This window comes from Lemur catta, chromosome 14, assembly GCF_020740605.2.
Source record: "Lemur catta isolate mLemCat1 chromosome 14, mLemCat1.pri, whole genome shotgun sequence".
NCBI lineage: Eukaryota > Metazoa > Chordata > Mammalia > Primates > Lemuridae > Lemur > Lemur catta.
In genome coordinates this window covers 49,537,584-49,565,418 of record NC_059141.1, presented here as the reverse complement: position 1 = coordinate 49,565,418, position 27,835 = coordinate 49,537,584, and the positions used below count along the sequence as shown (strand labels likewise).

Genomic DNA, 27,835 nt, shown 5'->3' with positions numbered 1-27,835 from the left:
GTGGTGGTGTCTGGTGAGGGCCTTGTGCTGCTTAATAGCATGGTGGAAAAGTGGAAGGAGAAGAGAGTGTGTGGAAGAGATGGGACAAAGGAGGCTAACCCACTTTTTAACAATCTGCTTTTGTAAGAGTCTCTCACGATGATTCATGAGAAAGACATTAATCCATCTTAGTGACCTAATCACTCTGAAAGGCCCCACCTCCCAAAACCACTACATTGGCAATTAAATTTCAACATGAGTTTTCACTGGAACAAACCACATTCAAACCATAGTACCCTCACTGGGATTTCCATAGGGAATGTATTTTTCTATCCTTTCACTTTCAACTTCTTGTCTTTAGATATAAAGTGAGACAATATATATAGTTAGGTTCTGGTTTTTATCCATTATATCAATCTATATCTTTTGATTGAGAGTTTAATCCACTTACATTTAAAGCCATTACTGATAGGGAAGGACTTCTTTTGCCATTTTGTGGTTTTCTGTATAATAGCTTTTTTTTTTTGTCCCTCATTTCCTTAATTACGGGCTTTCCTTGTGTTGACTTTTTTTTTTGCAATAACATTTTGATACCCTTCTTGTTTCTTTTTGTGTGTATTTCATAGGTATTTTCTTTGTAGTTATCGTGGGGATTACATAACATCCTAATGTTGTAACGATCTAATTCTAGCCTGATATTGAACTAGTCTAGTGATTTTTTCAATTCAGTTACTGTATATTTTAGCTCCAGAATTTGGCTTTTTATAATTTCTCATTGTTCATATTCTCATTTTGTTCACATAGATATCATTTTCTTGACTTCCTTTTAGTTCCTTATTGTTTTCTTTTACCTCTTTGACCATTTTTAAGATGGATGTTTCAAGGTCTTTGTCTAGTACCTCCGAGGCCTATGTTTCTTCAGAGATGGTTTCTGCTTTTTCTCCCTTTGAATAGGTCATGTTTTCCTGTTTCACTGTACGCCTTGTGGTTTTTCTGGTTGAAAATTAGGCATTTCAAAAGTTACCTCTCTCAGTCTTTGCAGACTGGCCCCATGCCAAGGATGACCTTCCTTCACTAATTATCAAGATGTGTTCTAATAGGGAACGACTTCCTTTGTCATTTTGTTGTTTTCTGTATGTCTTATAGCTTTTTTGGTCAGTACCACCAGCCTGAGGCGATGGCTTCAAGTCTTGCAGGCCTTCCCCAGCTATGTTTCCTTTCCCTGTCTGAGTTCTGAGTTAGGTGAAACAGACCAGTCCTTCAGGCAGCCCCCAGACAAGGTGGAACGTTGGAAGTAAGTTCCGCTCTGTTCATTCCAGTTCAAGGGAAGGAATTGAGCAACACTACCTAAAAGTTCTGGTTTTCACTGAGATAAGGAGTTTGTACCAAAAGGTAAATAATACACTGCTTCCTTTATTTAGAAAGTCTTGCTATGAAAAAAGTCAACTAAATAATGTGTACTTAATTGATATCTTCCTTTTGATGTAAGCTCTTTATCTCATGGTGGGCCAATAAGAAAACCCATGGCAGCTCATCTACAACTCACACTGTTTCAGAGCACTTTTATTATTACCTTACTTAAACTTTCCATGGACTATTTTCCCCATAGTTGCAAACATAAAAAAGGACATGGGAAAGATAGTGCTATCTCATAAATCTGAAAGGTGTTTCATGTCACAGAACCTCAATTTTTTGCCTGTTAGAAGTAAAAATAGAACATAACTAAATTCAACTATCATGTAAGTTTTTTCACCTTCTAAGACTTAATTTCAATGCAATTTATTATACATGTATCAAAAGATATTAGAAGTTAACCATCATGTAGTAGTTATTTGACATGACATGATTTAACTCATGATGTATCTAAACCCATGTAAAACCTACATTGCAATGTTCAACTCCACTTATGACTTTAAAAGTAGATATTACAATAATTCTGATGCTTTGTGAACTTGTAAGTGAATGCCTTTTCTAAGAAAAGGCTGACTTGAGACACAATCCTCCCTAAAAATACACATCACTCCGTATTTAAAATGTCCTGAATTTTTAAAAGTGCTCAGCCTAAAACAGATTTATATTAGAAATAGGCTTATTATGAATTGGAAAGACCAAACGATAAAATAGGATTTTCGTTTTTCAGATTTTATAGCTTATTTCATATGTGATTATCCTGCTTTGTATAACACGACAGTCATGTGCTGCATGACATTTTAGTCAGTGACAGACCACTTATATGATGGGGGTCCCATAAGATTATAATACTGTATTTTTACTGTACCTTTTCTATGTTTAGATACACACTTATTGTTACAATTGCCTCCAGTATTCAGTACAGTAACACGCTGTACAGGTTTATAGCCTAGGAGCAATATGCTAGACCATACAGTCTAGGTGTGCAGTAGGCTATACCATCTAGGTTTGTGTAAGTACACTCTATGATGTTCCCTAACAACGCATTTCTGTTGTTAAGTGACACATAACTAATTTCAACAGAATAGTGCTGCACTGGAAGTGCAACAAGGCCTCAAAAAGCAGGAGGAGGAGGATTTCTACTTCTTTTGGTTTCTTTTACTTAACATATGTACAAGCAGATGTTAAGTTTGAGAATTGTTTTTAAAAATTAACAGTAAAGCAGCCTTATCAGTTTTCCTGCTTCAAAATTTACAATTAACTGAAGGCTACATTTACAAAGAAAGTAATCTTTAAAGTCTTCAAATTTAAGAAAGCAAGCAGCCAAGAACTTTATTGGTCTACTACAGTTAATTTTGCAAAACACCATCAATGTAGTGGAATAATAACCAAGGACCTTAGGAGTACAGGAATATGAAACCTATTTTATTCTGACAAATCTGGTAATTTATGGTACTCTGTTGTTAATTCCTTTTTCCCTAAGTTACCCAATATTCCTTCTAAAACACCAACTTTTGCTATAGTAGAAATAAGTGCTGCCAAGAGAAGAGATTGATCCTTGTTATGCTGGCTATCTGGACTAAGATGTCATTTTTCCATTCTGCTTTCTCCTAGCAATCTTTATTTCATAATTCTATTTCTTCTTCAGTGACTTATAATTATTAAATCATGATTGTGTTTTGGTAGTATATTGTAAGTTTCTTAATAACAGGAACCCATTCAACTGTTTTTAGCCCATGGGGCTCTGGCACATAAATTGTTCATTTGTCAGCTATATGGACTTAAGTGGTATGGGATTTACATATAGCAGTCAACCCATGGCTATGTAAAGATATTTAAATTCTCCTAAGCAGCAATAAGATTTCATTCATATATATACACACACACTAGTTTATATGACATATGTGCTGATTTACTATTTATAATTCTTCAACCTTCTCACACTGTATTAACCACTTTATTGTATGTTCACCGAAATAGATGTTTTATTGCTTCTTTCACCATTGCATTTACCATTTAGCTTTTCAAAGAATCCTTAAGTCCCTTCGCTTTTCTTTTTATAATGTTACTAGGTTATTGCCTAGTTATCACATTTATTACCCCACTGTTAGGATGTTCTGGTGGGCACTTCAGGTAACTCCATATTTAAAGTTAGTGAATGATGGAACTTCCAATCTTGAAGGAAAGACTTAGGGTTGGTGAGGAAACCAGTTTCCACATTTTCCAGGGTAGTTCCAGCCCTCACTTACTTGAAAGGTCAGCATTAAAGAAAAAAAAAAAAAATCGCAACAACTGGACCTAAAGCTTCATATTGGATTCCACCACCCTCTTTCCATTTGGAAAGAAAAATCATTGGTGATTATGCAACTTTGGAGGCTTCTATAAGATCTAACTCTGAAGAGTTTACCACTTCCCATGTGAGGTTCTAGGTAGAATATAAAGAAGAAATTTGTAAGATTATGAAATGTGTAATTTCCTGCTGAAATAGCTATTTTTATTCTACTTGTTAAAACATATGGCAATATTATTTTCCATCCTTTGAACCCCCATTTTCTATACTTCTGAATTTGTTGCTTCCATCTAATCTTCACGAAAGTGGGGGAAAAAAAAAAAAACAACTATGGTCATAAAATCTGAGTGAATGGAAGTATTTCTAAAATACCTGTGTTGGAACAAAGGGTGGTTGGAAGAAAAGGACTTCACAGTTCATTTTAAAAATAGGTAAAGGCTTGGTACAGTAGCTTATGCCTGTAACCCCAGCACTTTGGGAGAATCTGTTGAGGCCAGGCGTTCAAGACCAGCCTCAGCAATATAGCAAGACTTTGTCTCTACAAAAAAAAATTTAACTGGGTGTGATGGTGTGTTCCTATAGTCCCAGGTACTCCAGAGGCTGAGACAGGAGGATGGCTTGAGTCCAGGAGTTTGAGGCTGCAGTGGGATATGATGACACACTGCAACTCCAGTTCAGGCAACAGAGTAAGACCCTGTCTCAAAAAAAAAGGTAAAAATATTTACTCTTCCAGAGAATAAGCCAAATTCTTCCTTAAAAATTTAAATACTGCACAAAGGGTAAAGAGCCCTTATGTGAACTAGGATTCACCATAAATAATGTAAAAAGTTAGTCTAAAGGATCAATTAACATACTTCATTAAGTTCAGCTTTATATCACACCATATATTTTAATAGGAGACAGTCTTAAGTACCATTATTGTAATAACCCCCCAAACCATAGTGTAATTATAGGCTCTTTGAAGGAAACACATTTTAATTAAATATCTGAAACTTCAGAGACCCTAAATTTTTCTTCTCTAACCACGTGACTGACATTAGTGTGAGTGAAAACAGTATAAACCTAAGTCCTAGGTAAAAAAATAACATAAATTAGAATTAACCCGTTATTTCTACGTCATACATTGATTTAAATATAAAAAACACCACACGGAAAACATTTTTTTAAAAAGATTTAAGATCATAAATAGGTCATTATTGTCACAACACATTTCAGAATTTAAAAAAAAACAAACATTTTGGCTTCTTAAGTAAAAGACTACCTTTTAAAAATCAATTTCCCTCATCATTGAAAGGGACCATTGAAAGGACTTGTGCATTTTTAAACTTCCAGTCTCCTAAGGCACAATATTTATTTAATGAGAATGCCAATATCACCACCCTGCTGTAGCAGGAATAAGAGGCAAGGTATTAGCACTAAGAAAAACGGCAAAATTTCTGGACAAAAAGGTGAAAGAAACAGATTAAGTGATGAGTGTTTTGGTTAAGAAGGCCCAGTATTGTTACAGAGGACTTTGTTAAAAGAAAAATTTTTTTTAAATTGAAGTATTTTAACTCAAACAGGTTAAATTCACCACAGAGGAGCTCTGAGAGAATAGAGAGGGACTGGTAAATTTGAAAAAGGACTTAGGAGAAAAAAAAATCAACTTAGAATATCGTATGGAAGAGCAAACATTGCAGGGAACCCAGATTCGAGTCCTAGATTATCAGGCAGATCCAGAAAATAAACAGAGTAAGGCTAGGTAAACATAATACCTAGATATACATTGTAAGGCATGTGTTTCCTATCACATGGCCCATTCTAGCCTACCACCAACCGAGATGTAGTGAAATACTAAAACTGGATGCTTACATTATATTTCTTATCCAACCAAAAAGTTCTTTAAAATATAACACAAAAATTCCTCATTTTAAGCTCTGCCTTGTCTTCTGTGATAACAACTGAACTTTAAGGTTTTATATATATAATGTGATTTAATGTTACTTTTAAAAGGAAAAAAACCCACAAAGTGATTGTCCACAGATGAAACATGGGATGAGGTTCATGACTGAATCAAGCATGGAGTGTTAGTCAATTGTAAACTCTTGGAAGTTAAGACTAGGAAATGTGTGTATCAGACACATTAGAGTACAACAACAGGAGAGGAAGGGAAGCCTGTTTGTCATTCCAATTCTGACAAGGTGCATGGCCTTCGAAATTCTTGTCCACGTTCATGGAGCCATTTATTGGATACTATGAGAGAAAAAAAATATATTAATTCCCCTCAATCTAATTACTATTTAATTAGCTTCTAAAAGATAGATCTATAACAAAGTTTCAACACAGGCTAAAGGTTCAAGACCAAAACCAGATAAAGGCAGATGCTACTTAAAAACTTGACTAAGTGTTTCTGTCAACATGTGTATGTATATTTAAAAGTCTATGTACATTTCTTAAATTTCCAATGTTCAATGTGAGGCTTGAAATGAGACATAAATAGAATTAAGATACAGGTACAGAGATAGCAGAACATCATTTTATCTGTTTTCAAAGTACAATTCCCAACATACAAAGACATTTCAATAATGAACACCAACTCTCCACTCTTAATGGAGCAACTTTGTGATTAGTCACTGATGTTATATGCTCATTGTTTCCAAGATGCTTTTAAAAAATGTATCCCATGTAAAATATATCCCAAAAGAAATTAATTTTCTATTCCTTCATTTCTAGTATCATAGAACCCAATCAATGGCATCAACCGATACAAAATTCTCAAGTAGGAACCTTAACTCCTCTTTTACCATTTTCAACCCTTGCATGCAATCTTTATTCACCAAATCCCGTCTATTTTCTTAAATGTCTTTTGAATCTATTAGCATCAGAGGAGCTGATCAGCCCTCACTCACTCCTTAATCTTGCTATGTCCTATCCAGTAACCTTTGGACACATGTGGCTAATTAAGCACTTGCAATATGGCTAGAAACACAATGAAATAGACATATGGAGCTAATTAAAAAAAAAGGTTAAAAGAAACATTTGAAATGAGTTTTAATATTTATTAATGTGGCCTATCCTGCATTTGCATGACCCTGAGTAGCCTCTTTAAATTTTGTACCTTAGGTGCCACTCTAGTCTCACACTAGTCCTGGCCCTGGTCCCTAACATGCCTGGAAAACGACTGTTCTATCTTCAGGACCAAATTTAAAAATTAGGCTTTGAAGATTTCCCAAACTTAAGGAGTCACTATCTTCTGTGTATGTTTTTGTATTAATATGTATTACACTATAATTTATCCATTAGTATGTCTCAATCAGATTGTTAATCCTCTGAGAAGAAAATTGTCTCATTCAATTTTGAGCCAATGTTTCTTAATAAGTGGAAACAGAGTTAAAAATAAAATGTCATAAATTCTGATATATTGAATGCAAATTTATATTAACATCAGAAACTTGGCTGAATCCCATACAATGTTAAAGTCATATTATGCAAATCTGGGGGAGCTGTTTTAAGATGTAGATTATAATAGTTTCAAAATATGAGACAAAAACCACAAATTCTATTCATACAAGAAATATTTACCCCATTTGTTTCCGACTAGCACTGGACAGGCTGCATGCCGGGTACTATAATCTCCTTCTCCACTGGCAAACAGATTATACCAGAAAACAGCAGTTCCCTATGGAGAACAATTCAAAATTATCCCCAAATGTCAGGTTATTGCTTTCTGCAGTACTTAAATTTTCTTCTGTTCCTGCTGAAGGACTCTTGTATGGCAGTATTAGTATTATATTTTCCTCTAATATAATTTTTAAAATGTGATATCATTTTAAAAACTGTTCTTGATCATGTGAAAAAGTTAATACCACAAAACTCCTTGACAAAAAGAGTATCCGCCAATACAAAGCAAAAAAATCTTGTAATGTCCAGATGCAAACATCATATGGAATCCATTTCAGAAATGAAAACGTTTAAATACTAATCCCTGGTTGCTCATCACCTCTAAGTACTCATGGTAAACTGTGCCATGAAAATACCCAAAATTTTACCTAGAGATAATGTAGTACTTGAGAATACTACCTTTAAAAATATAATTAATTAGACCATGAAATACAGGGGTATCTCTTCCTCAGGGGAAAAATTTACAAACCAAAAAAATAAAAATAATAAACCAAGCTTACTTTTTTTGGCCAAACACTAGCCCCTACTTCAGGAAAAACAGTGGCTCCTCCTGCGGACACATCACTCATCTATAAGACACAGAGAGTATTATCAAAAGTGCTGGTAGAACAAAGTACAACATGCTATTGTAAGGAGGATGTGATATTGACTACTAGAATATTAGGAACATATGAACTTGTGCTTACATAGCAGGGTTTGTGCATAATACTCAGTTTTTCAAAAATAAAACAAAATGCCATTTATATATGTAAGTAAGATACTACAAAAAGCAAAGGAATGATTAATAAAAAGGAAGGGAAATGGGGATAAATATTTTCAATAAATATTTAAATAAATCTACACAAAATAAACACCAAGAGAAAAATAAAAATAACCTAAAATAAGTTTTATCATTTCTCATGGTAGAGAATAAATACCTATTAACTAAAAATGAGAAGATTAAAGAATTACATAAAGTTACATTCATAAAGTAACCCAGAATAAAAACCTAAATTAACTGAAGAAGCGCATGCACAAAACAAAGCAAGGGAAACAGATCATACAGTGAAGATTTTAAAAAGTGACATGAGGAGAATGTATAGAAAGACTCAGATCATATCACAAAGCAAAATCCAACCATATGGTGTATCAACGAGTTGCATCTAAAACAAGTGACTTATAAACACTGAAAACAAAAAGATTTGTGACAAATGCTGTCCCAAAGAAAACAGAGTTATGATCTTAATATGAGAGACAGTTTAAAGCAAGATAAAAAGCATTAAATGAGATGACGGGCATTTTACAATGATAAATATATGATAAATAATAATGAGCTAAGAGCTTTTAAGCAATGAAAACATTAACTTTGGAGAAATTTAAAAGTTACGCATGACTTTTATGGATATAAATGGAGCACACAGTCGAGCTATAATATATACTACATATTATATACATAATACTATATAATATACTATATTCCATTTTGGAATCATATTTCAATATTGGAAAAATGAATACTAATTTAATTAAAATGCTACCTATTTCAGGAAAACAGGAAGGATACATTAAGAAGGGGAAATAGTAAATAATCTAACAGTCAAATAATCTAACATATATGGATAGTGGACCAAATAATATAGCATTAATATTCACAAAGAAATATGAGAAACAGAAACATAGGAATACAGAAACAAAGGAAACACTACTGGCTCTTAAACATCTGAAAAGATGCTCAACTCTCTAATAAGAGAAATGTAAATTAAAGCCACAATAAGTGCTGATCTGATAAGTGAAAGATGCACAGATCAAAAAGTCTGACAAACGTATTTCACAAACATATCACACTTATTGGTACCACCTCTATGGAGAGCTCACCACTAGAAAACGCACAAGCCTTCACAGCATGAATCTGTATGTATACTGTACCAACTTCTCTCCTGCATTTCCCTTTGTGGTATTTCTCATTTTTATTTTATATGAATCTTTGTAATGTACTTTACATCCTTTTGGAAACAAGATGGAGTTGTGAGAGGGATGCAAATGAAGAAGGAAGAAGAGTGATGAGGAGGGCAGGTGGGAGGGAGGGAAGGTAGGAGAGTGAGAAGGTGGGTTGGAGACACGGAGGGATGGATATGGAGAAGGGAAAAAGGGAAGAAGGGAAAAAGGGAAGGGTTTGAGAAAGAGGAATGGAGAAAAGATAAATGGAAGGTGGCAGGGAGAGAAAAAGACTGAGTAAAGAGACATTGGTAGGGAGTAAGACGTTACAGATAGGAAAAAGAGGTACCGTTTTATATAATTCAACTGGGGGAAAGGGTTGGAAAGATAAATGAAATCAGCAAAATTAAGTGTAGATATAAAATACATCTTTTTAAGTCAACAAAGGCTAAAACATTACAGTAGACTATATTTTCCAAATATAATACATCTCAATATGCCCCATCATACATGCTCTTTTTACTTGATACTGACATTTGTGTCAAGTACAGTCTATATGCCCTCCCCTTGAAGCTGGGCAGAACTTTGTATTATAATTGCTGTAACAGAATACAGCAGAAATGATATCTGTGACTTCTGAGGGTAGGTCATAAAAATGCCATGTACTTTTTGCATTGTTCTCTTGGGATGCTTGTTCTTGCAAACCAGTCACCATGCTGTGAGGAAGCGCGGGCCACATGGATTGGCCAGAATTTAGGTATTCTGGCCAATAGCCAGCCTCAACTTCAGCCTTCAAGATGACCCCAGTGCCAGACATCTGACTGCAAATATATGACAAATCTGGAGCAGGAACCATGAGTTTAGCCCAGTCAACCTCATGACTATGAGAAATAATTTTAAAAGATTATTTTAAACCATTCAGTTTTGGGGAGATTTGTTACATAGCAATAGATAACTGAACAAATATTATGATCAAAACCTAACTTTTTTCTGTATGTATAAATATACAATTTTTAAAATTAATACTGTTTTGAAACTTTAAACAATGAGCGTGGTTTCTTTTGATAGGGCTTCTGGGGTGTTGTGCTATTTCTTGATCTGAGTACTGATTACATCAGATCTGTTCACATTGTGAAAATCAATAAACCTATATACTTATGATTTGTGCACTCTTCTGATATGTGATATACTTCAATAAAAATTTAATTCAGAAAAGTTTACTAAAATAATGTGTATATACACATAGAAATTCAAATAAAACTATAGAGATTCTTATATACATATATATGACTAAACAGTCCATGTTCCCAAATATTAATGATTGTATCCAAGTAGAATTCAATAATTTTAATTTTCTTCAGGTTTTTTTTAAAAAAGTTTCTACAATGAACATCTATATTACAATCTGAAAAAGCTACAAATGTAAAAATATTCTTAACACCTTTACTTGTAAAAACTTTAAACTAGGATGCTAAATAAGAGCTACACAGAACAAACTTAACTGAACACATCAAAATAAGTTATGTGATCAAGTCCCAACTTAAAATAAAAATTTTAGCCATAACTTACGTAAAACAGCCATGTAGCAATTCGATTTCCTGTCCCCAGCTCTTTGAAAGCATCTGGCTCATCTTTCTGTGAATAAAACACAATGAATTCAATGGTGTAAAATTCAGTAATGCAAATACTCCAGTGGCAACTATACACAGTAGTAATATGTTGAAAAATATGTCAAAAACAGCCCCAAAATGTTCCCTAATAATATCCAGTGTACTATATACACCAGGCACTCAAAAGCTTGTTGAATTAACTTGTATACCAGATATTTTTGAAAAGACCATTGGGGGTAAAAAAACAGATTTGTTAGCCTGAACAAATGAGAGCCAATATCTCCTAAGTACAGATTTTTAAAAAATCAACACCTGTAATTTTTTGCTTCCGAAAAGCAGGACATGAGAGCCACCTCTTAGCTACATTCATGAAGCTTATTCTCTGTGGGTAAAAAACTTGCCTTGATATTTTACTTTGAACTCACGAACCATTCAAGTATTTATTGCTATTATGACTGTCTTTTGGACAGTCAGCACTTTAGTAAGGCTAGAGAATTCATATCTAGATATTTAAATCTAAATTAAAATACAATATAGTCTCTTGGCATTTATCCCATAAAAATGAAAATGTATTTTTCACACAGAAGTTTGCATACATCTTTATTTGTAATAGCCAAAAACTTTTTGACTGCCAACATGACACAAGTTGAAAATTCCACACAGAAGTACTTGACACAAACTTTGTTTCATGCACAAAATTATTAAAAATATTGTACAAAATTACCTTCATGCTATGTGTACATGAAACATAAATGAATTTTCTGTTTAGACTTGAGTCCCATCCCCAAGATATCTCATTATGTATACAGATATTCCAAAATCTAAAAAAATCCTAAATCCAAAACACTTCTGTTCACAATTATTTTGCTTTTTGGGTTTTTTTTTTTTTTTTTGAGACAGGGTCTCACTCTGTTGCCCAGACTAGAGTGCAGTAGCATCATCATAGCTCACTGGACACCTCAAACTCCTCGGCTCAAGTGATCCTCCTGCCTCAGCCTCCCAAATAGCTGGGGCTACAGGTGCACACCACCATACCCAGCTAATGTTTTTAATATTTTGTAGAGATAGGGTCTTGCTATATTGCTCAAACTGGTCTTGAACTCCTGGCCTCAAGTGATCCTCCCATCTCAGCCTCCCAAAGTGCCAGAATTACAGGCATGAGCCATAGCACCTGACCTCCCAAGCATTTTGGGAAAGGGATACTCAATCTGTACTACTCAGCAATAAAAAGAATACACTATAGACACAAGAACTTGGATGAACCTCAAGGGATATTGAGTGAAAAAAAAAAATCTCAAAAGGGTACATACTATATCATTCTATTTATATAATGTTTGTGAAATAATATAATTATAGCAAAGAAGAACAGATACTGGTTACTAGCAGGAACAGGAGGAGGAAGCTGAATACAGCTATAAGGCAGTACTGCAAAGGAAACTTGTAGTGATGGTACAGTGGTCTATCTTGGCTGTGGTAGTAGTTACAAGAAGCTACATGTGTAATAAACTGCACAAAGCCACACATAGAAAGGAGTGCAAGTATACCTGGTGAAATATGAATAAACTCTATGGATTGTGCCAATGCCAAATTCCTGGTTTTGATAGTGTCCTGTAGTTATGCAAGATATTAATATTGGGGAAGACTAGGTGAAAGGTGCATGGGACTTTTCTGTGCATTTGTTTGCTACTTTCTATGAATTGATAATTACTTCAAAATCAAAAGCTAAAAAAAATGCAATTTCATTTTGTAATGTTAGGGCTTTAACTGTACGGTCTTTCACATCATTAAAGACCCTCTCACATTTTTTTTTCAATAACTGAATAAAGAAGGAAAAGAGACTGAAAATAGAAAAAGAGTCTAGAACTTTGGAATTAAGCCAGCAAAGAGCTGTAATACAATACAGTCAATGTTTTCATTCAAAAGAACACCCTTATTGAATAACGGTAATAGATTAAGAACTTTGTGGAGATATATAGCACATTCCTTAGAGTTCTATGTAATTATGATAAAGTTTAAGTTAATTAAGATTTGGTAATGCTATAATTTATAGCTGAATATATTAAAGATATAAAAAAGAGACCAATAATTATTAGTCTTATGCCAAGAGGACTTGGCAAGCATACGCTTTTTACGAATTGCTTTAATATTACCTATCCTCTAAGCTTTCTACTCTCCAGTCTCTTTACATCTCCTTTGTATTTTTTATCTTCCTGTCTCTCAAAATGCAGTCTTGTAACTTCTTCATATCTATTGGCCAATTCACTACTCCAGTCTGTTTCTAAGTTAACCATTACAGTTTACATTTCAACAATTTTTTCTGCCTAGCACTTCCCTTTGCTTATTTTTCGAATATGCCAAATCATTTCAAGAGGTTATTTTTGTCCCATTTTTTATTTTTAAATATTATATAGTTATTTTACATTCTTTATCTGATAATTTCAGATTCTAAAATCCTGGGGATGTCTAAATCTGTTGGTTGCTTCAGTCTCACCAACGGTTTCTTATTACCAGTTAGTAATTTTTTAAAAATATGAATTCATATTTAACTGAGGTGTAGAAATAGGATGTTTCTTTTCAGGGAGGGTATGGGTTTGTTTCTGTCAGGTATCAAGGAACACTACACCAAACTGTACCACTTTAAATTAATTTCTCTTCTTCCAGGGTAGTAAAAATTCAAATTCCAGATTTATGTGAAGGCAGGCCCATGCTTTAAAACTCCCAGAAGCAGTTCCCCATACCTACTACACCCCAGCCAGGATGGAAACAGCTCTTTATAAGGTTCCAGCCTCAAAGCAGATTATTTTCAGACCCATTATCTCACTGAAGGTGTAATCCTTCTGGAGATTTAAGTTTTATGCAGGGGTCTTGGGTTCAGCTATCTACATTATGGCAGGTCCTCTCACAGAGCTGTTAATCCCCAAAGCTCTAGGTTCCTGGAGGCACATGCCTCCAGCCTCTGCTTTTTTGTCCTCCTTAACTCTCTAGGTTTATTCCTAAGTTTTCTATCTTTGTTCGCTGTGCCCTTGGGAATATCCTTTACTTTCTTCCAGGCTCACCAATGCATTTGAAAGTATCTTAAATACTTTTATTGGGTATCTAGGTGTTTCTTTTACTGCTAAAAAGGCTTCACAGGATATCTATTATGATTATACCATGTTTCCACAGATTCCAAATAGGGTATGAAATTTTAATGCTAAAGAACAGAATTAATATGTTGACAAAGATTTTCTCTTTGACCAAACTCTACTCAGGAGGCTCTGAATTCTCTTCTCAACTTGGCCCTGACTTTTGGGCTTCTGTGTTCGTCTCTGCATTGTCCAATTTTATCAAGAATTCTAAGTCAGTTTGGCCAGAATTCCCCATCCTTGATATGTGATCCACCCCCCCCCCCACAATATCTAATCGGGTTCCTCATCTTCCTCTATCTTGGGGGTGATGTCTGATCACCCTTCCCTGACTTCCACAAGAATCCTGTTAGGTCAGTTTAGCCAGAATCCCCCCTTACCTCTTAGCAATTTTCCATCTATTGATCCCTCCACCTGTATTCACTGGCTATAAATTCCCACTGTTCCTTGTTGTATTTGGAGCTGAGCTTAATCGCTTTCTCTCACTGCAAAACTCTGTTGCAGTGGTCCCTATACCTATCACAATATCCCCACCCCCCTTGAATAAAGCCTGACTTACCATCTTTAACAAGCATCATGAATAATTTTTTCTTTAACAATGTATTAATAATACCTAAACTTCAGCAGATTTCTTACATTCTCCATTTCTTTTACTTACTCGTGCAAAGTCAAAATGAGGTTCATACTGTCCCCCAACTCCATAATTTGCTACCTGAAGGAAAGAAACAAAGTATAAATGAAAGAACTATGAAGGTTACCTACTCAAAAAATCTAGAGCCCCATTTTTGGCCTCTTATACATGATACCTATATATGAATGAAAAGCAAAGTATTTAAAATCAATAAGAGTTCCTAAGAAAACAGGATGAATAGTACGGATAGCTAGTAGGAGCTAGTTTAGAACCCTTAGGACACATAATGGACAGCAAAGATGAAACAATAAAAATAAATAAATAAGAGCCTTAGTTAATATGCTTTTCTTTAGCAAATGTTTGGGGGACACATTTTTTTCCTAATACATAACACACTAAAATTTGAGATGTCTTTTATTTATTTTCACTAAATAGTTTCCTTTGGGATTTAAGTAAAAAAGTTTCCCAAAGCCCCAAATGCTGGCAAATGCCCAATCTACTTTAATAAAATCTCTTTTCTTACATATTTTTTCCCTGCTAAGGTGAAAAAGGGAAGAAGTTATCACCAATTTAATTATTCCTGCTGAAGGGCCCTAATAATAATTTCAGGTAGTTATGACAATGTGTGAGACAACAAAAGGAAGTAAAGAGAAATATTTGGTCTGAGTTCAACACTCCACTTTCAGCACTAGACAGAACATCCAGACAGAAAATCAACAAAGAAACAATGGACTTAATCTGCACTATACACGAAATGGACCTGATAGATATTTACAGAACATTTCATCCAACAGCTACAGAATACACACTCTTCTCCTCAGCTCATGGATCATTCTAAGGGTAGACCATTTGTTAGACCACAAAACAATCTTAAAAAATTCAAAAAAACTGTAATCATACCAAGTATACTCTCTGACCACAACAGAATAAAACTAGAAATCAGTAGCAAGAGGAACACTGGAAAATATACAAACACATGGAAATTAAACATGAATGACCTGAATGACCAGTGGGTCAATGAAGAGATTAGGAAGGAATTTTAAAAAGCTCTCAAAACAAATGAAACTGAAAACACAACAAAACCTATAGAATACAGAGAAAGCAGTAGTAAGAGGAAAGTTTATAGCCTACATCAAAAAACTAGAAAAGCTTCAAATAAACAACCTAACGATGCATCTCAAAGGACTAGAAAAACAAGAGCAAACCAAACCCAAAATGAGTACCGGAATAAAGATCAGGGCAGATATAAATGAAATTGAAAAAGAAATATAAAGATCAATGAAACGTTGATTTTTTTTTAAAAGATAAAATTGACACACCTTTAGCCAGACTAAGAGAAAAAGAGAGAAGACACAAATAAAATCAGAGATGAAAGAGGAGATGCTACAACTGATATTGCAGAAATCCAAAGGATCAATAGAGACTACTATGAGCAACTATATGCCAATAAATTGGAAAACCTAGAAGAAATGGATAAATTCCTAGACACATACAACCTACCAAGACTGAACCAGGAAGAAATCCAAAGCCTGAATAAACCAATAACAAGCAACAAGACAGAAATAGTAATAAAGTCTCCCATCAAAGAATAGCCCAGGTCTTGATAGCATTACTGCTGAATTCTACCACATTTTAAAAGAAGAACTAATACAAATTATTCTTTTCAAACTCATCCAGGAAATTGAAGAAGAGGGAATTCTCCCAAACTCATTCTATAAGGCCAGTATTACCCTGATACCAAAACCAGACCAGGACACAACAAAAAAAGAAAACTACAGGCCAATATCCCTGATGAACATAGATGCAAAAAACCTCAACAAAATATTAGCAAACTGAATCCAACAGCATATTCAGAAGATCATTCACCATGACCAAGTGGGATTTATACCAGGGATGCAAAGATGGTTCAATATATGCAAATCAATAAATGTGATACAACACATCAACAGAATGAAGAACAAACCCATATGATCATCTCAATGGTTAATGGACAAAATTGTTTAATAGATATAAAAGTAAAGTTAGAACAGTTCAAAATGAGCCCTAGTGTTCTATAGCATAGTAGGCTGACTGTAGTTACTAAGAATTTATTATATATTTCAAAATAACTGGAAGATTTAGAATGTCCCAACAGAAGGAAATGATAAATGTTTGAGGTGATGGATATCTTTAATTACTGATTTGATTATTACACATTGTATGCATATATCAAAATATCACATGTACCTCATAAATATGTATAATTATGTATCAATAAAAACAAAGGAGAAGACCATGTATTCTGACAAAGATGGAGTAGGATGGCATCAGACTATATCACTGTAAAACACATGCACACAAACAACAAAAACTAAAACAAAACAAAAAACTTATCTAGAAAAAGGGAATTAACTAGCATTAAATAACAATACGTTTTGGTCTTTTGATAAATTGAGAGTATATTATTTAAAGTTGAAAAGATGCAAAAGTATATATCATCTTCTAATTATCTTATTAATTTATAAGCTTGCATATTCACTGCATTTGTGTTAGAATTTTGCAATCAGAAAGACTATGATAAAGGCACTGGGTTTTGTTTTTTTTTTTTTTTTTGAGACAGAGTCTCACTTTGTTGCCCGGGCTTGAGTGAGTGCCATGGCGTCAGCCTAGCTCACAGCAACCTCAAACTCCTGGGCTTAAGCCATCCTACTGCCTCAGCCTCCCGAGTAGCTGGGACTACAGGCATGCGCCACCATGCCCGGCTAATTTTTTCTATATATATTTTCAGTTGTCCAGTTAATTTTTATTTCTATTTTTAGTAGAGATGGGGTCTCACTCAGGCTGGTCTCGAACTCCTGACCTCGAGCTATCCACCCGCCTCGGCCTCCCAGAGGGCTAGGATTACAGGCGTGAGCCACTGCGCTCAGCCATAACTGGGATTTTTTAGTGCACATTTTGAAAATTTAAAAAAATCTAATACAAAAATAGGACTCAAATATTTTTAAAAGTATTTCTCTATAGGAAAAGACTGACAAATAGCAAGTAATGTTTCACATAGCTTGAAGGCTAAGCTATTTTCTCTGGTTTATGGGCCTATGCTTATTTTTCTACTACTGAAAATAAATGAGATTATTACATGTTGATTTTATGTTTATTCCTTATAACTAACATTACTATATATGCCTGTTTACTGAAGATATTTTGAGTCAAGTTGTGATTATGATGGAGTGGAAAATAATTACATGGGACAGCTGCTTTTTATGACGAATAATTTATTGACATAGCAGTAGCAAAAGAGAAATGATGAAAAAAAGTAGTCCTTTGATTCATTATTACAAATAGGAGAAACTGTTAAGAAAATGAAAAGAAAAAAACAAATTATTAAAAAACAAAAATCCACCCTCGCCACATGACAGGTAGACTGAAGCCTGGGGGAAGGAAAATAAATTATAGTGTACTTCATAAATATTAGAGCTGCATATTTTTTCATTTCTCTGTATGTTTATACTCAATAGTAAGAGTTTTTCATGTTTTGACAAAAAATTTAAAGGTCACAGAATAATCATAATTTTTCCTACTGATTATTATAATCGCTTTCCATGGTTTCAGCTTATAGGGTTACTTTTTACAGTCTCAACTACCATGCAAATCAAGGACTGCCTGTTCAGTGTCAGGAAATCTCATGGGAACCATCTCTTGAAGTGGAAAATTAACTTAAGGATAATGTGATTACCTACCTGTAATTCCTCTGCGGTGGAAACATCTAGTCCTGTTAGATCTTGTATTCTCATATTAATTCGAGACACCACAGGGTTTTCATAGCCAGAGAGCCAGGCACTAAGAAGATAATATTAGTTTTACTGATAATGTTTCATTACATTAAGACTAATAGCTGTTATTTTAAAAGCCATAATATATAGGGCAATAAACCTTTATCTAAAGGCATTTAGTTGCTTTTTTTGTTTGATATGATCTTTACTAACTGATATTGTAGTTTTTAAAAGTTGTCACATTCTATAATTAGACAGTGGAATGGAAAAAAAACTAATCTCATTTATTATAGAGCTTCTGTGAAAACAGTTGGATTAATATAAGGAGGCTATTTAACATACTGACTGCCACATTAGAAAAAAAGATAATTTTCCCAGGGCCATGGTGTTTTATTAAAACAAAATGATCCTTTCTAATTTGTTATTTGTAATTGTTTTCTGTGAATTATATGCAACACAATCCATGTTTTTAGAATTAAATTGTCAATATTAATTGTAACAATAAGAACATGAACAAGTAAGATTTTAATAACCAACTGCAGGGTTTTGCTTCATGCAGCCCCAGGGTCAAAACTAGCCTGAGTTAAATATAACTCACATGGCAGTCAATGTGTTAAGGCCATCTACATTGAGAATTTCTGAAAATTCTAGAAAAATACATACCAAACTGAAAACAACTGTTCCTTCCAGGTAAGGTATAGGAATTGATTAGAGTGGAGGTCATAGGGTCTTTAGCTTGAACTACATAACGCTAATACTTTATAAGAAACCATAAGAAGTTTTTATAAAAAAAACTTCATTTATTACTTGTTTACATAAAAGGTTTTAAAAGGTACCCAAACATACCCACTAAGGTGGCTATAATAAAAAAGATGGGGCCAGGTGCAGTGGCTCACACCTGTAATCCTAGCACTCTGGGAGGCCGAAGGAGGAGGACTGCTTGAGGTCAGGAGTTCAAGACCAGCCTAAGCAAAAGTGAGACCCACATCTCTACAAAAAATAGAAAAATTAGCCACGCATGGTGGCATGCACCTGTAGTCCTAGCTACCCAGGAGGCTGAGGCAGGAGGATCAGACCTCTTGAGCCTAGGAGTTTGATGTTGCAGTGAGCTATCATGACACCACTGCACTCTAGCTGTAGTGACAGAGCAAGACTGTCTCCAAAAAAACCAAAAACCAAAACAAAAACAAAAAAAAAAAAAGGAGGACAATAACAAGTGTTAGTGAAGATATGAAGAAACTGGAGCCCTTATACATTGCTGGTGGGAATGTAAAATGGTGCAGCCACTCTGGAAAACAGTTTGGCAGTTCCTCAAAATGTTAAAACATAGTTACCAAATGACCTAGCAATTCTACTTCTAGGTATATACCCAAGAGAAATGAAATCTATGTCCACACAAAAACTTGTACAGAAATGTTCACAGTAGCACTGTTCATAATAGCCAAAAAGTGGAAACAACCCAAATGTCCATCAATTAATGAATAGATATATAAAACATGGTATATATCTATAAAATGGAATGTTATTGTGCCATAAAAAAGAATGAGTATAAATACATGCTATGACGTGGATAGAACCTTAAAAACATCGTATTAAGTGAAAGAAGCCAGATACAAAGGGCCACATGTTACAAGTTTCTACTTACATGAAATATACAGCATAGGCAAATCAATAGATAGTAGAGTAGTGGTTCCCAGGGGATGGGGTTGGGGGAAATGGGGAATGATTCCTAATGGGTACAAGATTTCTTTTTGGGGTAACTAAAATGTTCTGGAACTAGATATTGATGATGGTTGCACAACAAAAGATTTTTAAAGATTTCAGTATACTGAAATGTATTTAAAAAGATGAATTTTATGGTATGGGAACTATATTCAATTTTAAAAGGCACCCCCAAATTCAACTATATCCCCCTTTTCACTTATGCTTTTCCTTAGTCTATCAGCCTGTTTTTTTCTACATTTCCTCCTCTCATTAAGCTTTGATTTTGTGGTTCATCATTTTAACAACATTCTTGCTAAAAGCCTAAATTCAACTGTCTAGCAAAAACACTATCTTGAATGAATCTCTTTGCTCCAAGCTTGTATCTGTATCATCAAACCCTACTGAAGAGAGTCACAAAATAGGGCAGATATGTTCCATGTAAAATTCATTAACACCAACTTCAAATGGGCCCTCACCATTACTTCCTCTTCTATTCTGCACCCTAATCCACCTCAGCCTGCCCCTCACTCAGCAGATAATATTATCTCCTACTTCATAGAGAAAATAAGCATCATACATCTTACTTACATTTGCATTTATCTGCTCCTTCTAGTTCATTCTATTAATAGTTCCTATAGAGGAGATTTCTCTCCACTTTCTAAAGCTAATCCTCTGCCTTAGATTCCATTATCCTCTGCCATCTCAGGAACCATCAATCAATGATTAGCCCTTCTTTCTCTTATATAATCAGCTTCCCTCTGTTACTAACTCTCCTCACAGCTTTTAACTAGGCTTAAGTCTCTCCTAATAAATAAATAAAAACTAAATTTTTTTCCTTCAACTCTTTCTCCCTCTGGCTACCAAGCTCTTTCTCCTCCCTCTTCAAGCCAACTTTTTACAGACTCCTCCTCTCTGAACCCATTCTAATCTAGCTTTAGTCCATTATTGCTCTACCAAAATCACTCATAACCCTACTGTGCACTAAATCAATAACATTTTCCAATTCTCATTGTATGTGTTCCTTCAATACCGTATGACAGGCCGGGCGCGGTGGCTCACGCCTCTAATCCTAGCCCTCTGGGAGGCCGAGGTGGGTGGATCGCTCGAGGTCAGGAGTTCAAGACCAGCCTGAGCGAGACCCCGTCTCTACTGAAAATAGAAATAAAAATTATCTGGACAACTAAAAATATATATATAGAAAAAATTATCCGGGCATGGTGGCACATGCCTGTAGTCCCAGCTACTTGGGAGGCTGAGGCAGTAGGATGGCTTAAGCCCAGGAGTTTGAGGTTGCTGTGAGCTAGGCTGACGCCATGGCACTCACTCTAGCCCGGGCAACAAAGTGAGACTCTGTCTCCAAAAAAAAAAAAAAAAAAAAAAAAAATACCGTATCACAAACATTCATCCTTCTGGAAACTCCCTTCTTCAAACACTCATTCTGCAGGTATTCCTTCAGTGTCTCTGGCCGCTTTGTTTCAGTCTCCTTTATAGTCTCTACCACTATATTCTGCCTCCCCTCAGGGCCCACTTCCTCAAGAACATGTTTCCTCTAGCCCTAACAAACTAGGGCTCTTCTTTCTGACCAAAGTATTCTTTTTCACTTTCCAAAGTTAAGGCTTTGAATATCACCTTAGCACTTCTACACAGAAAATAGATATGTGTGTGTGTGTGTGTGTGTGTGTGTGTGTGTGTGTGTGTGTGTATACACACACACATTACTATTTTAAAAAATGATTTTAATGAAATCAGTCCACAAAATCAAAAAGGACCCAAGTATATCTTTCTCTAAAATGGATGTGAGATGTATTGTAGGACATTTAGTTTTCAAAAAGAAAAGATATATATATATAAGACGGAGGAGGTGGCGGAGGTGGAGAATGTTTTTATACTAATCACAATATGAAACTGACATGATATCCTATTAGAATTAAACCAGAATAATACTGTTATAACATTTACATTTCTCACATCCATTTCTTTCTTTTTTTGAAACTAAACATCCTACAATGCATCTCACATCCATTTTAGAGAAAGATATATTTGAGTCCTTTTTGATCTTGTGGAATGATTTCAGTAAAACCATTTTTTAAAATAATAAATAACAACAATTTCTTAAACTGTGCTAAGAAGTTGACAGAAAGGCAACAATTATATAAAATCTATGATGGATAACAACTGGCAGGATTTGTACTGTTTTATGAAACATTAAGAACCACATCTCTATTTCAGCTATTACATCAATGAACCTTTTTCCTTAGTAAGGCAATTTTTTGCTGGCGGTGCCAACAATGATTCTCAAGTTTCTTCTTAAATAACATATACTCAATTGTTCAAGACTGAAGTAAATTTTCTTTCCGATTTTGCTCTTTTTGAGTACAAGCAAATATTTAATAGTATCTTTGTCTTCTGTATACTGGTAGGAAAATATTGTGAAATGCAGCTTTGTAATTTTCTATTTCCTCACAATTAAACAGATGCAATTAATTATAATTAGGAGTAATCCTTTAAATACTTTGTTTTTAAAATAGCAAGGCTTCTGAATAACTTTTCAAAACTAGCTTTCCATTTTGATACATAAGCTCATAAACATGACACATTTGATCTGTGTGTTAGTACTTTCTTCTATTGACTACACTTTGCCCTCAATAAGAGTTAGTGATAGAGTTTTAAACAATTTTAACGTGTACAGGTAATAGATTTTGAAATTAATTTCCACTTCACTAAGATCTTTCTTCCACTTATGTACCTGTGGAAGGTAATGTGAAATACACATATATACACTTACATACATATTTGTATGTATACAGTTGACACCTGAACAAGTTCAAACTTCGAACTGTGTGGGTCCACTTATATGTGGAAATCTTGGAATGCAAAACTGCGTATACGGAGGGCCAACTTTTCCTAGATGTGGGTTCCACAGGGCCAAATGTGGGACTTGAGTATGTAAGGATGACAGTCCTGGAACCAATCCCTCCATGTACACTGAGAAACGACTGTATGTGTATTTTTAAAGTAAGTTACTTTTACTGTTAGAATAAAACTAGACTACGGAGACAACCCTGAGCAAGTCTGGTCTTCCTTAGAAATCCTCAGGGTTGAAGAGGGCAGGTGCCGTTCACTGAAGGATACAATGAAACTATAGTCTTCTCATCATCTGTTAGTCCCACATTGCTCTGTCTCACCACCACAGCAATGTGCACACCTGCTTCCTCAGCAGCACTTGCCTCTAGAGTGTCTGTCAGAAACAGAATATTGTTGGTTGGACACCCAATGCTGTTTGCAATCTTTCATTAATTCTCACTTTCAACTTTGTGCCCAATCTTGGTATCAAAGTAATCATCAACAAGCTCAAGAATATCTCACTCTCTGTAGAATTCCCAAATAATAGTTTCTGTGCCTCTACACTCCCTGGAGAATAGATATACACCCTCATTCCAGCCTTTCTCTATTTCCTGAATGCTGGAACCACATCTTCAAAGAATGCTGCCTTTATGTGCCCAGCTGTGAATGCTGCCCTCCACTTGTGGCCCTGAAGCTGTTTCAGCACCATGGTCTTTCTGTCCAGAGACATCCTCCAGAGTTATCTACCACAGCTTGGGCCACCTGTAGCAGGTCATCTGCCCCACTGCAGGGATCAGAAAAGCCCCATCCCAGTGAGAATCCTCTTCAGCCTATTTCCTCAAAGGATTGATGTCCTTCAAAAATGAAGAAGTATCTTTGTCTGCAGATACTCTTAATGTTTTCTTTGATGTAAGGAAATAAGATGTTCTTCATGAAAGTAATTGAGCTTTGTATATGTGACAGGATCGAACCAGCTGCTAGATGCTACTACAGGAATCAACCTAATGATCAGGAGGGTGAAGGATGGTTACAGCTACACTCTCAGAGCTGTCCTGGGCTTCTCACAGCCCTCCAAGAATCTCAGAGTTGGCAAGTGCCTGCAGCCTGAAGCACATCAGGAGGAGACCACCTCTGAGCACCCGGATGTGGCGAAGACAATTGCCCCTAATATGCTTTTACGGTACTATATATCCTTCCTTTGTAGCATATATCACAGTGATAGTTTTACATTAATACATTATTTGAGTACAGTAAGCCACTTTCATTTGACTATTATAATACTAATAGTTCCAAATACATATATACATTCTGCCTGTTTCTACTCACTACTATATGTGTAGAACCTATAATGCCTGGCACATAGTAGATACTTACCAAATATTTGCTGAATGAATGAATGAATGAATCCTAAAGACTTCTCAGAACAAATCTAAGATTTATCCTAATTTACCAAAATTACTTGCCTGGTGATCTCCTCCAAATTTATCAGGACTGGCTGAGGAGAATCCCTCAGTGTAACAGAAATGGGAAGAAACAAAGAATGTTATTGTAAAGAATATGGCTGATAAATATATCAGGAACTTATTTCTCCCAATCCTGACCGAGCTCCTGGTAGGTCAATGTACCATTCACTCTGGGGTGATAAAAATGTTCTCTGGGGTAATAAAAATGTTGTACAGCTGATTGTGATGATGGTCACACAATTCTCTGAATATACTAAAAGCCAACAAACCGTATGCTTCAAGTGGGTGAATTGTATAATATGTGAATTATATCTCAATAACGCTATTTTTTTTTAAAAAGAAATGTTTATTATAAAAACTTCAAAAAATATAAAAGTATATGAAGTCCCTTCCCTAGTCCCACTCCTCACAGATAAACATTACTAACAAGTATGTATATATCCTCTCAACATTTTTTCCTTGTGTATAAACAAAGATAATTTTTCTAAAAAAAAAAAAAGTAATCTACCCACTCTCCAATCTCCTACTTCCATATTCATATACACTTTCTTTCCAAGTCAATCCAATATAGCACTATGTCATTTTTTAATATTGTGGTAAAATATGCATAACATAAAATTAACCATTTTAACTATTTTTTTAAATTACGGTAAATATATATGACATAAAACTTAACATTTTAACCATTTTTCATTGTATAATTCAGTGGTATTAGGTACATTCACAATGTTGTACAACCATCACCACTATCCATTTCCAGAACTTTATCATCATCCCAAACAGAAACACTGTACCCACTGAACAGTTCCCTATCTCTCCCTCCCCTCCCCCAACCCTTGGTAACCTCCATTCTACTTTTTGTCTGTATGGGTTTGCCTAGTCTAGGTACCTCCTATAATAAAAATCATGTAACATTTGTCATGTCTGGCTTATTTCACTTAGTATAATGTTTTCAAGATTCATTCATGTGATAGCAAGTATCAGAATTTCATTCCTTTTTAAGGCTGAATAATATTCTATTATCTGTATATATCACATGTTTTCCATTCATCTGTTGATGGTGGACATTTGGGTTCCTTCCACCCTTTGGCTATTGTCAATAATGATGCAATAAACATTGATGTGCAAGTATCTGATTTCTCACTTTCAAATCTTTCAGGTATATACCTAGAAGTGGAATTGCTGCATCATAGGGTAACCCTATGTTTAACTTTTTTTTTTTTTTTTTTTTGAGACAGAGTCTTGCTCTGTTGTCTGGGCTTAGAGTGCCATGGCATCAGGCTAGATCACAGCAACCTCAAACTCCTGGGCTCAAGTAATCCTGCCTCAGCCTCCCGAGTAGCTGGGACTATAGGCATGCACCACCATGCCCAGCTAATTTTTTCTATATATTTTTAGCTGTCCAGCTAATTTCTTTCTATTTTTAGTAGAGACGGGGTCTTGCTTGCTCAGGCTGGTCTCGAACTCCTGACCTCAAGCGATCCTCCCACCTCAGCCTCTCAGAGTGCTAGGATTACAGGCACCAGCCACTGTGCCCAGACTCCTCACTGCCTTTTATACTGCAGTTTCTTTTTAAAATAAAATACCTTTAGTTCGAGGAATGACCATGAAAGTCCATCAATAAAATACTGGTTAAATAAGGTTATTTCTGGTTTTTCCCTATTAAAAACAATATTTTAACAAAAATTCTGTATCTCTATCTTTGCACACTTGTGGGAATATCTCTCTAGGATAAATTCCTAGATGCAGAATTGCTAGATGACTTTTACATTTTGATAAATGATGTCAAACTGCCCTCTGAAAAAGTTGCATTGACCTATACCTACCTACTTCATAAAAATCTCTGCCAGTATCAACCTTTTATTCTTTGCTAATCTTAGAGGCAAAAATATTTTAATTTCAATAGTTTAAAATTTTTTTTTAAGTTTTAATTTGCACTTATTATATCATAAAAGATCTCAGTAGAGGGCTTGCGGCTTAGCAGTTAAAGCCAATGTTGACTACTGTAGGTTAAAAAAAAGCCTGTTACCTTAATTGTGGTTCTGTTGTACTCACTACAGGGAAAAATGAAGTCTGATACATGGGAAGTTATTTCACTTAATTTTACTTTCATGTAAAAACTTCCCCAAAATGTAAGAGTCTTCTGCTGGGCATAGTGGCTCATGCCTGTAATCCCAGCACTTTGGGAGGAAGTGGTGGGAGGATCGCTGGAGGCCAAGAATTTGAGACCAGCCTGGCAACATAATAAGATTTCATCTCTTAAAAAAAAAAGAAAAGAAAAGAAATTAGCCAGCCATGGTCATGTGTGCCTGTAGTCCCAGCTACTTGGGAGGCTGAACCAGGAGGATCACTTCAGCCCAGAAGTTCGAGGTTACAGTGAGCTATGATTGTGCCACTGCACTCCAGCCTGGGCAACAGAACAAGACCCTGTCTCTAAAAACAACACAATAAATGAATAAATTAGACTCTTCTTAGTTTAAGAACTACATTCATTTATAACATTTTATTCATCTAGATCCCATCTTTAACAAACCATTACTGTTAATCTGTCTTCAATGACATTATCATAGACCTTTCAGGCAGTCCATGAATTTAGCTCTAAATTAACATTGTTGTAACACTGCTAAAAATTCAGTGGTGATAATTACACTGTAATATGTTTACTGTCCATTCTTCTAGGACCTGGAAGTTTTATTCCTGCATTAAATTAAATCATCAGAAATCAGGATTTCTTTCTTCCAGTATTTGGTGCTTTAACTAAGTTAGTTATACCATTTACTTCAATAGGAAAAATCATTTGAGAATCATTTATCTTTTGTACAACTATAATTTAAAATGTCAACTAAGTTATACAATATTTTTCCCATAAAACACATTTAGTGCTAGGAGAAAAAAGAACTCTTTCTTCAAATAACTTTATGTATGTCCCTTTTTTCCATTAAAAGCTAAATAGCCCAAAATATGTACTTTTTCACACATTTTTTGCCTGTTTAATTAAAAAACTATTAAAAAACTTTATTATTCTTTTAACATGATTTTTTAACATACCACTGGAATGCTTTGAGTAAGGAACAGCAGCCTCACACTGCATGACGGTATTTCTAATACATGAGTAAGGAAGTCATGTTCAAGTAAATAGGCAATACCATTTTGTAAGTTTTGAAGACTGTAATAAAACCTCCAAAGAAAAGTATCAGTAATATAATTTGAATACTATCACTACCTTCTTCTAACACAACACAGATGTAAAAATTAACATTTTCCAATTAGCTAATATAAAACTACTATGTGTTTTTTTTACAAAGATAATTCAGAGCCCAGAGTGCCAGAGGGCAAATTTTCCAATAATTCTTTTTTAAGTGCTTGATGGTTAACAGAGGCTAATCATCTAGACAGGGAATTTATCCAGTTCCTTTGCTTCTTAGTGGGATAATTATGCAGTAACAGTATAAATCC

General features: G+C 34.9%; 1 protein-coding gene across 4 annotated transcripts in view; it reads right to left on the bottom strand.

The window, feature by feature from the left end:
• Positions 1-4,558: 4,558 nt before the first annotated feature.
• P4HA1 (prolyl 4-hydroxylase subunit alpha 1) overlaps positions 4,559-27,835 on the bottom strand; it is a 74,804-nt gene continuing 51,527 nt past the window's right edge. For 2 of the 4 annotated variants that reach the window (XM_045569182.1, XM_045569181.1), the window contains exons 10-15: positions 18,336-18,435; positions 14,647-14,700; positions 10,823-10,888; positions 7,840-7,908; positions 7,241-7,337; positions 4,559-5,911 (exon numbers count right to left, since the gene is read on the bottom strand). In XM_045569182.1, coding sequence (XP_045425138.1) covers positions 5,841-5,911; positions 7,241-7,337; positions 7,840-7,908; positions 10,823-10,888; positions 14,647-14,700; positions 18,336-18,435 — 457 coding nt within the window. In that variant the 3' untranslated portion in view covers positions 4,559-5,840. The remainder of the gene's footprint in view (positions 5,912-7,240; positions 7,338-7,839; positions 7,909-10,822; positions 10,889-14,646; positions 14,701-18,335; positions 18,436-27,835) is intronic. The other 2 variants (XM_045569183.1, XM_045569184.1) reach the window with 1 other exon arrangement.